Source organism: Austrofundulus limnaeus, unplaced genomic scaffold (genome assembly GCF_001266775.1).
Source record: "Austrofundulus limnaeus strain Quisiro unplaced genomic scaffold, Austrofundulus_limnaeus-1.0 Scaffold1606, whole genome shotgun sequence".
NCBI classification, from domain to species: Eukaryota; Metazoa; Chordata; class Actinopteri; order Cyprinodontiformes; family Rivulidae; genus Austrofundulus; species Austrofundulus limnaeus.
This window is the reverse complement of record NW_013954008.1, coordinates 1-9,815: the sequence shown is the minus strand read 5'-3', so window position 1 is coordinate 9,815 and position 9,815 is coordinate 1. Positions and strand designations below refer to the sequence as shown.

The following is a 9,815-nucleotide window of genomic DNA, read 5'->3' as shown; positions in this document are numbered from 1 at the left end:
CTTCCCTCTCCCTTTAACCCCCCGATTGGTGTCAGTATCCGCCAGCCCGGGGTCTCCTCTCGGCCCCGGCCAGCGCACGCGTAGGGAACTCCGCTGCCATGTGCTCCCCTTTAACAGAGTCACACAAAACCGACCGACGACAAGAAATATCACTGCAAACACTTCCCCCATCGTTGTCAAGCTACAGGATTTACAAGCAGCTGATTTTTTTATGTGAAACTTCACTTTCAAAACATAAAAAAAGGGCAGAAATCATTACCAACCAGTGGAGCAGTAATGTCAGGTGCTCCACGGTTCGAACCTAAAGAGGACGCCAAGCATTTCACCACCAACAGCTAGCTCCGAATCTCTGCTCTGAAATGCTCCGTAGATTTTGCCACATAATACCAAATGGTGATTACTTTGTGGTTACATGAAACTGGTGAAATGGTAAGATGGATGTCTCAATCTCACTATGGTTATTCCGCAGTTATTATTTTGTGCCTAATGATTGCAAAAGAAAAGAAAAGAAAAAAAAAACTCATAAAAATTACATATATACTTTTAAACAAAGGTTTTTTTCTRCGTAGTAGCGGTTCAGTGATATCTCCCTTCTGACGTGAGCAGCTTTTTGTTCTCAACACACCTTGTAGTAAAAAACACCACCTTAAAAATGACGCACAGGGGGAACACACAGCCAAAAATGTCAGTGCAGTCACGAGCTGGCCATGGAACTCTGCTGCACACACACTCCAGTCATTGGAGACTCCTCCCGGTCCATGCCCTGCCTCATGCTCAGGTGGCCCTCTGCTAGGTAATGGGCCGGCCCCGTGTTCGTGCCCATGGAGAACGCAGGGTGCGCCGCCATGCCAGTCTCCTGCCGCGGGTTCGAGAAGGCACCTAGCCCCATGCTCAGCCCACCATTCTGACCAAAGTCAAGGGCTCCGGCGGGCAGGTGGCGGAGCTGGTAGGCCTGGTTGCCGTGGTTCCCAGTGGAAGAGGACGATGTCGAGGAAGAGGAGGCGGAGGAAGACAGGGAGGTCATGGACAGGTGGCCGTGGACCACCTCCATGGAGTCCTGCGTTGAAGAGCTGTGTGTCGGGGAGGTGTAGTGGCGCGGACGTGGACGCGTGGCCATCATCGGCCCGTGGTGGTGATGAGCGTGGGAGTGGGGGTGCAGGGCCTTGGGGTGCTGGGGGGGGACATGGAAGGTGGTCTCCTGAACTGGGTGGGTCTCTCCAGTGACTGACTCGGGACCGACGCCACCTCCCCACACCAGCGGGGGTGGGTACGGCTGCCTGGCCTGTAAATGCAAACGACACGGGTCAGCAGTGAAACTCGTTCAAGTTACAGTTATTGTGGTTTTAATTTAATTTGTCAGGTAATATAAAACACCGAAACAAGGCTTTATTGACATATTTAATACAATACATTAAAATAAAAGAAATTCAACAAAAATAAGAATTTTGTCAACATTACACGACAAATTCAGGACAGTTCATGTCTTCACTTTCAGGCCAATATGTGACCCACCACATCAAAATGAGGATTAAGTCAAATTTGATCAAAAGGACCTAATCATATTTTCAGATTCCTGGCTTTAAAAGCTACATTTTGATACTTYGATCATCCTGATATCATTAGTAGATCCAGAGGTATTATTTAATTTGTCTTGTTGGTTACAACAATACATAAATATTTGGTCTAAATCCAAATTTTATGTAATTTTAATGGGGATTTTTTTTGTCATTTTAAAAAAGACACCTCAAACAGTATTTGAATATTAACATTTCCCAGCTGGAAAGAAACAAAAGCTTTGATAGGTCACAGAGAAAACATTAACATTTTTAACCGGTTTTCCCTCAAAATCTGGTTTTTGGTTGCTAATGCTCAAAAAAGTGCTTCAAAAATTATTTTAGGATTATATTTCAGACAGTTCATTGAAATGATACACTGATAACACATTTATTTCTTATAGTTTCACAAATTGTTATTTTTTGCAAGCATTTTAATCAAAACCCTCTCTGCCTATTTCTCNGCTCAAAAAAGTGCTTCAAAAATTATTTTAGGATTATATTTCAGACAGTTCATTGAAATGATACACTGATAACACATTTATTTCTTATATTTTGACAAAATATAATTTTTGCAAGCGTTTTAATCAAAACCCTATATCTGCCTATTTCTCCACAGACAACTTTTAGACTTAATCCTCGTTTCGATGTGATGGGTCACATATGAGAAGATTATAAATATCTGTATGAACTGTGCCAAAAAGACTTGAGTCGTGTTTAAAACAATGAAAGCAGCTCTTTTTTATATAAATAAAAAAGGCAGATGGACTTTGGGACAAATAAATGTAATTGTTCTACTGGATTAACCACGTTTGGTTTCAGGTTTGAGTGCAGATCTTTCCAGGTAACAGGTTGCTGACCTGTGGACAGAGGCTGTCACCATCAATAGCTGGCATTGTCGTGCCAAAGTGTCCTCCACTGTGCAAGTGGTGATGGGTGGGGTCTGACCTGGCTCTGCCGCTGGTACTAGTCCCAGACGATCCTCCTAAGTGTTAAACACAAGTGTCAAACCCTTACCCACATCAAACGCTACAACAGCTTAGCTCCAGCCGACGTTCAACTCCAGGTGTTACCTGAACTAGAGGAGGTGCTGGAGGTGGTTCCTGAAGACTGGGATTGCTCTAATGCGGGGCTTGTAGACACGCTACTGCTCGTATTGGTCCCCTCGTCCGCAGTCTTCTTGAAGAAGCTGTGCTGCAGGGCATAGTAGGGCTGGATGCGACTCTTGGGGTCGTAGTCCAACATCCGCAGGATCAGGTCCTTGAACTTCAAGTAGTCAGCGACAGCGTGACCAGACTCCCCCGCCCGCCGGCCACCTGGACCCCCTGTCTCCACACCCAGGATTGAATGGAGCTTCCGTGAAGCTGGAGGCTTATACTGTTAAGAGTATAGACAGAAGATTAACCAACACGCCACTTATTGCAATTAATTAAGATGCTATTTTGCAGTATTTAGCAGGCCGCCAAAACAAAACAACCCAACACACCCTTTTGCCATCTTTGGTCTTCTTAACACTCCATGTACCATCCGAAAGCTTCTCGAAGAACTTCCTGGCTTTAGGGGCTAGGTCCATTATGTGATTAGGTGGGATACCAAGAACCTCAACTATTTTGTTCATCTGATCCACCTGGAGAAATGATAATRAATCACATAATTTAGTCTTTTTAGAAGCGATATTACTCAAACAAAACTGCACACTGTAAATCTGTAAACTGTTATACTAAAAGCTGATAATCACAGAACGTTATCTTCTGTAGAAACAACCTTAAAACACTCGTTCATAATGTTTACGTGTTATACAGTCCACTCTTCTATCTTTGAAAACTTTGCAGATATGAGACGGAAGCATTTATCATTCATGATAAAAACCAGCCAGGTAATATTTCAGATTTTTATACCTCATTGGCTCCACTAAAGAGAGGTTCTCCAGTGTGCATCTCCACCAAGATGCAACCCAGGGACCACATATCGATGGCCAAGTCATAGGGCATTCCCAGCAGCACCTCTGGGGAACGGTAGAAGCGACTCTGGATGTACTGGTATATCTAGACACGGGGCACACAAGTGGGGGACAAAACAACAAACAAAATATAAGACTTGTCATCCATGAACTTCCACCTGCTGCCTTTTTTCTTTTTTTTGTTTTGTATGCATTAATTTTACTGCTGATAAGAAAACACTGCAGCTAAATACCCTTTGTCCCAGTTGGCACGAGCTGCCAAAGTCCACTATTTTGATGGCGCTCCTCTTGGGGTTGCAGAGGAGGATGTTCTCGGGCTTCAGGTCACAGTGGATGATGCTGAGCTCAGGCGTGGCCAGGAAGAGTAGCGCCGTGCATAGCTGCTGGGCAAACTTCCGCGTGAGATTGAGCGAGACGCCGCGGAAGTTGGTGTTTCGGAGCAGGTCGTACAAGTTATATGACAGCATCTCAAACACGAGGCAGAGGTGGTTCCGAAACATGAAGTGTCGCTTTAGGTGAACTGCGGGGAAAGGCAAAACCGTGTTAGTCGGACACAGGAAGAGGCTTTTCACTTCGACGTGTCAGATTAGAAGCGAATTACCGATGTAGTATTTCATCTCAGTATCATGTTTGTTCATCAGCTCCAGGAGGCGCACTTCTATCTGGGCTTGATTGAGGAAAGCTTTCTTGTTCTTAATGATCTTAATGGCGACCCATTCCTGCTCCACTCTGTCATACGCTTTCACAACCTGAAGAGACAATTTAAAAGATTTCCCACGGTAAGGTTGCACATACAGACAGTGAACGTTAACATCYTTAATCACAGATGAAGGGACTTAAGTAGGCACCTGTCCAAACGACCCTTTTCCTATCAAGGAATCAATTTCATAGCGGTCCATCCACTTCTCCCCATTCTTGACGATGTAGTCATAGTTATCATCGTCATAGCCATCATTAAAGACTTTCCTCTCCTTTTTGTGACTGGAGTCTTCACCCTGACCCTGTTGGTGCCGTCGCTTCTTTTTTGCATAATACACCTGGAAGTTAACAAATTGCACCACGTTACACAAAGAATTTTTTTAATAAAGCACAAATAAACTACAGACTAATATGCATGTTGAGAAAGATTTTTAGGGTTTAAATTTATTGTGATTTATTGTAACGTGAATACAATGAAAACATGTTCGTCTAAATTTGTAAGATACTTAGTTTATCACTCAAAACCATTTTAAAAGCAACCACGTCTGACTTTGGTTAAATTTCAAAGTAATGTATTGATGTTTCAGAAGCACTGAAAGAAAAAAATAAAATAAAATTAACCTCATTGATGTGTTTGTAGGTTTTGATAAGGTCAATGGAGAGCTTCCTCAGGGGAGCTGAAGTTGGGTCACGAAAGCACTGGGGCATGTGCCTCTGGAGTGTCAAAGATAAAATATTACAATTTATGAGAAAAAAACACACAGGAAACACATAATTAACAGCTTAATATTATATCATATTACATTTAACACAAGTAACTGTGCACAACATGGCATGATTAAATTGAAAGAGACAGCTGACAAGCAGCTACTCTGCCTAGTGACAGCAGAAAAAAAAAGGGGGAAGTAGTCTTTCATATCACTAAGTACTGTGATTCTTGTAATTCTTGTAAAACAGAGAGGTGCAGCGAGGTTGGGTTAGTATACCTGATTGGCAGTGAGCTGTGGTGTCTGGTCGCTGTACGGTAAGACCGTAACAGATTGGTCAGTGCTTGGCTGGTGGCGGTCACTGTACTGCTGGTGCGTATGGGGCATTGGAGCAGCCATCTGAAGACCAGCAGTGTGTAAAGAAAAAGAGGGCGCAAGCCGGACGGACGAAGGTTTGCATGCTGAAGTCTCTCCTCCTAGGAGAAATTAACCTTGTTAGGGTTTCTACTTTAACCTAAACACACATTATATTCACATGTAAGAGCAAACATTATGAAGAAAATACAAAAAAATAAAATAAAATAGGTTTTGAATCATTTATCTTATGCAGATAAGCATGAAAAACAGGTTTTGTATAAAGGTTAACATAATATATTATTAGGAAAATACATCTTTGTAAAATTAAACAAACCACAGTCGTAAAAATATTCACAGAAAATATAAATGTCATGTTAATACAGGGCATTTTAATACATATGTAAACTGAAACAAGAAAGGATGAGTGAAATAAAACATAATACAACAGTAATGCATCAACCTTTGTGAAGAAAAGGGAGAAAAACAGCAGGTTTAGCTGTGAAACGGGGTGAGAACACAGCATCTCCGCGCTGTACAGTGAATCATCCTTCATTTTAAGCCAGAAGGAATCAAAAAATTATTAAATAGCATGTTCAGCTATCAGCATCTCTCACCAGACAACACAATTCACCAGCGCCACACAGTAACCACTATTCAGAATCCCAGCAACAGCACCTAATTAGCATAGCCTATCACCACAGAGATACAGCGTGATTTGGCAAGCCCATCAATGCACAGACCAATCACAACGCGGTATGCAAATAGCCTACTTTTGTTGCCAGGGCAGAGCTGCTCCCATTTTCCAATGAGAAAACAAGAAATAAACAAGAAATAAAATTGAACTTTGGCACACTTAGACGTTGCTTTCAACACGGAGAGCCTGACAGCAAAATAGCTGCACAGCCCCAAAAACCTGCACTCCATCTGAGAGCGTCAGAAAGCTGACCCAGCTCTGGAAACAGCAGAGAATACACGGACAGAAATAAGAGGAACTGTAAGATGAGAGAGCTCCCACCAGCGAGCTATGTGAGAGCTGGGAGATACCGTTTTCACCAGCCTCTGTTCATATGCTTATATAAACACATGTTATAGCTTTATTTGTATTGTACGTGAACTAAAAGGTGCGTTTTCCCCTGAATATTTTCCTTTTATCATGGCAGGTGGCTTGTTTTATTGTTTGTGCTGCATCAAAAGTTTAAAAATAAAATATAGTGTCCAAATGACTTTGCTTTGTTTGACTACTTAGGCTCAAAAGCTATGCCAAATTCAAAACAGCAACACAAAGAAAGAAAGAAAAAAATTAAAGTGAAATAGTTTCCCCCCACCAAACGGGTTAAAGCTTCATTTTACAGCAGCTAACATCTTCATTTTAAGTTAAATTAAGCAAAAACAGACTAGAAAACACTKTAATAGCTTTAATTTTGTTCAGGTTAAACTTAAGTTGACACCCCAAAACTTGTAAAAGTAACCTATATGTAAAAGTAMGGATTCAAAATATAATYCAAAAGTAAAAAACAGGCCTTCTGCTTGTGATTTAAACATTTAAAATAATTTAGAAAGTGTTGGACATTTAAATTTGAATGATTATTGTTGTAGGCCTTGCWCTCCATCTTAGCCTATCTATAGCCAATATGTTAATAAAGAGAAGCTTTAAAGGCCWTTAAATACTTTTTATAAAAAGGCAAATACTTGCTTAAATTCATGTCTTTGCTGTACATGACTATACAGATTTAGAGCTGTAAAAATGGTTTAATATCTATGTATTACATGTAGATAAACGTTCCAGGATTTAATATATATTTTAAATAACCTACAGTGAAACAAATAGAAGTATAATAAAAAAAAGAGCCATTTTAGAAGCACACTTGTAGCTCTGCTTATTCTTAATGTTCAGTACCGACATATGAACAGTTCCTTTCCTGGCTCCAGTCATTATGGCATCACTGGGCCTATTTATGTGTAAATATATCGACAGTTAGCTTGATAATAATAATAAAAAAAAAAGCCGAATCATATCCTGAGCTGATCGTTTAAGATCTCCGTCAGGAGCCAGTGTGTCATCCTCTCACGCCCAACCGATCAGATCCAAGTCCAGGAGAGATGGATCAAACAGAAACCCGTCCAAACCGCACATATGTCCGCCGAAGCGCCGTACTTACAGATGAAGGGGTAGATCTCGTCATGGTTGGAATTTAGGGAGCATATTCAGCGTTCATTTCCCTCCCCTGTCCCTCCTCTCTCTCGCTACATTTATTGTCCGTGGAGGGACTCCAAATCCTCAAATAGATGACATCCAGCCTCGCGCTATCAGAGGACTAAAACTAGCACGAGCGGTTTTTTGTGTGTGTGTGTGTGTGTGTGTGTGTGTGTGTGTGTGTGTCGGTGTGTGTGTGTGTGTGTGTGTGTGTGTGTGTGTGTGTGTGTGTGTGTCGTCGTTGCCCTGAAAACTGCGGGACGAGACGAGCAGATCAGCTCACCAGCACCGACGTGCAGCCAGCGGGGCTAAAGTGGGGCCCCATTCAAAGCTGGTTCGTCAACAAGTTAGCCATTAGCCAGGTTAGCTTATGAGKTGCAAAGAAAAAAAGGGAGGAAAAAAAATCCACATCCACCCCTGATTTGAGCACGGTTAGACCGCTGCACTGAGCAGATCAAATCGGGGGAGGTAAAGCTAACGCGGCTTCAATCATACAATGACAGTCTGATATAGCAGGGGGGCTAGCAAACGCTGTTAACACCGTGTCAGCGTGACTCTACGTCCAGTTATAAAGCTCAGCTGGGATGTCCAACATTAAAATCCCTTCCACTGACCTACTGACTGAAAGCAAACCCTGGCTAAAACATAACGTTAGCCGCCACACCAAAAAGAAAAAAAAAAGCTACCATTTTTAACTTCACTACCGCGTCCATCATTGTTAACTATTCACGCTGCACAGGACACACATCTGTGAAAAGAAAGCCCAAACAAACGGACGCTACGTYCAATAAATCCGCTTTACTTACCTCTGATGGCACGGTCTTCATTTAAAGTCCAATAACCTGTATGATGAGGAAACTTATCCAGCTTGATTCTCCACCTCCCTGCACGGTTAGCGAGTAAATCCAATCCCCCGTCCTCTGGCCGGCTAAAATAACCCACCAGTCGAAACCAGTGTGCGCTTCATGGCCCGAACTTTTGACGAACAGCGTCCGCGGTCGAAGCAGTTTTATCAAATATGCCTATCAGCTGATGACAAGCAACATGCTAACTAGCACGCGTAACTTACTGGCTAACCTTAGCTGGTTGACAAAATGAGCGCAGCTAACGTCAGCTAGTTCCGCTGACTAGCCCGAAGCTAACAATTTTAGCCGCCGCTAAATAAACGCTGTGCCAAATTCCGATTCAACGCTCCGTCTTTGCGGTTTGGTACGTCGGTCACCTCGACGAGCGCGACAACGCGGTTATACCTGGAGCATTTTACCGGCCGTGCAGAAGCCGTGTCCTCTGATAAAAAAAAATTTTGGTTAGAAATTTTGTGTCAATTTTCACAAAATGGCGCGCGGTCCAAACCTGCGCAGTGAACCGGCCCGGTGGACCAGAGACACGGACAACTGAGTTAGTGCGGCGCCGCCTAATTGTTTCAACCGGGTTAAAAAGCGGGGCTCGCGGTCTTCTTGATAATCCGATCCACTAGACGCGTCTCGAAATCCATGAACGTCAAAAATATATCCACTGACAGCATTATTCCGGCGGGAAGGGAGAACATTTGAAAAGACTGAGCTGGGGGTGGGGGGGGAACCCTCCTGACAAAATGGCGATGCTCTAGCTTGTTGCCATGGCAACTGTCAATCAAAAAAAAAATTGGAGTACCCGGATGTGCCAATGACGAATAAATTCTGAACTGGCCAGGGTTACAGCGCACACATAACTCATGTGGTGTCCCTGTGTGTGTTTTTATAACCACGTTTGGCCTGTTGCTGTCAGTCCACTGCGATTTAAATATCTGAAGGGTATTTCTACAGTTTTTACRGAAAAAGGTACATGATAATAAATAATGTATTGATTTTTCTGCTYTTCTAGCCAATTGCTCACTTAATTTCTTGTTTAGGATTTTTTTTTTTTTTGGAGCATTAAAGCGTAAATTACTTACCCCCAAAGATCACACTTCTAAAATAAAGATGAAACATATCAAATAGAGCAAATAAAAAAACAACAACACCCATCAAAATGTTAAATAAAAGCAGGAGACAGGAATAGAAGGAGGGGACTAACAACAGATTTTTTTTCATTATTATATTCTCTTTATTTAAACAATAAAAAATGTTATACTTAAAGGCCTTGCATTCAATAAAGAAACTGACTTCCTGAGAAAATACAAAGTTACAGGTTTTTTTCAAACCCATAAATCTGATGCATTGTTACAATTCATGTGATAATTGCTTTTACACCAAATTGTTGCTCAATATTTATATTGAACTGTACTGTATTGTGGCGGCCATCTTTTTTTAGAGCTTTGGATGTTATCAACAGGTCAGCTACATTAATATGTGTGTGTGTGTATA

At 42.1% G+C, this 9,815-nt stretch overlaps 1 protein-coding gene across 3 annotated transcripts; it reads right to left on the bottom strand.

Annotated features, from left to right (window-relative positions):
* Positions 1 to 165: 165 nt before the first annotated feature.
* Positions 166 to 9,064, bottom strand: LOC106535898 (dual specificity tyrosine-phosphorylation-regulated kinase 1A). Of its 3 annotated transcripts, none has more exons than XM_014033038.1 (11): positions 7,436 to 9,064; positions 5,199 to 5,395; positions 4,834 to 4,926; positions 4,362 to 4,550; positions 4,115 to 4,262; positions 3,747 to 4,033; positions 3,452 to 3,598; positions 3,040 to 3,180; positions 2,627 to 2,930; positions 2,414 to 2,538; positions 166 to 1,282 (listed from the first exon to the last, which is right to left on the bottom strand). In XM_014033038.1, the coding sequence occupies exons 2-11, from the start codon at positions 5,316 to 5,318 to the stop codon at positions 695 to 697; spliced, it is 2,142 nt and encodes a 713-aa protein (XP_013888492.1). In that variant the 5' UTR covers positions 5,319 to 5,395; positions 7,436 to 9,064; the 3' UTR covers positions 166 to 694. The 3 variants fall into 3 exon arrangements, with proteins under 3 accessions (XP_013888492.1, XP_013888493.1, XP_013888494.1); XM_014033039.1 differs by having other exon boundaries at positions 5,199 to 5,392; positions 8,277 to 9,064; XM_014033040.1 differs by having other exon boundaries at positions 8,277 to 8,421.
* Between the last annotated feature and the right edge of the window lie 751 nt (positions 9,065 to 9,815).

What these genes read in the sequence shown, in the direction of transcription:
- LOC106535898 (XM_014033038.1), bottom strand. Translation starts at nt 5,318, where the DNA reads ATGGCTGCTCCAATGCCCCATACGCACCAGCAGTACAGTGACCGCCAC. An exon ending in GAAAAGGGTCGTTTGGACAG is followed by an intron (nt 4,263 to 4,361) that starts GTGCCTACTTAA and finishes TTGTCTCTTCAG; the next exon opens with GTTGTGAAAGCGTATGACAG. An exon ending in CAGCACCTCCTCTAGTTCAG is followed by an intron (nt 2,539 to 2,626) that starts GTAACACCTGGA and finishes TTTAACACTTAG; the next exon opens with GAGGATCGTCTGGGACTAGT.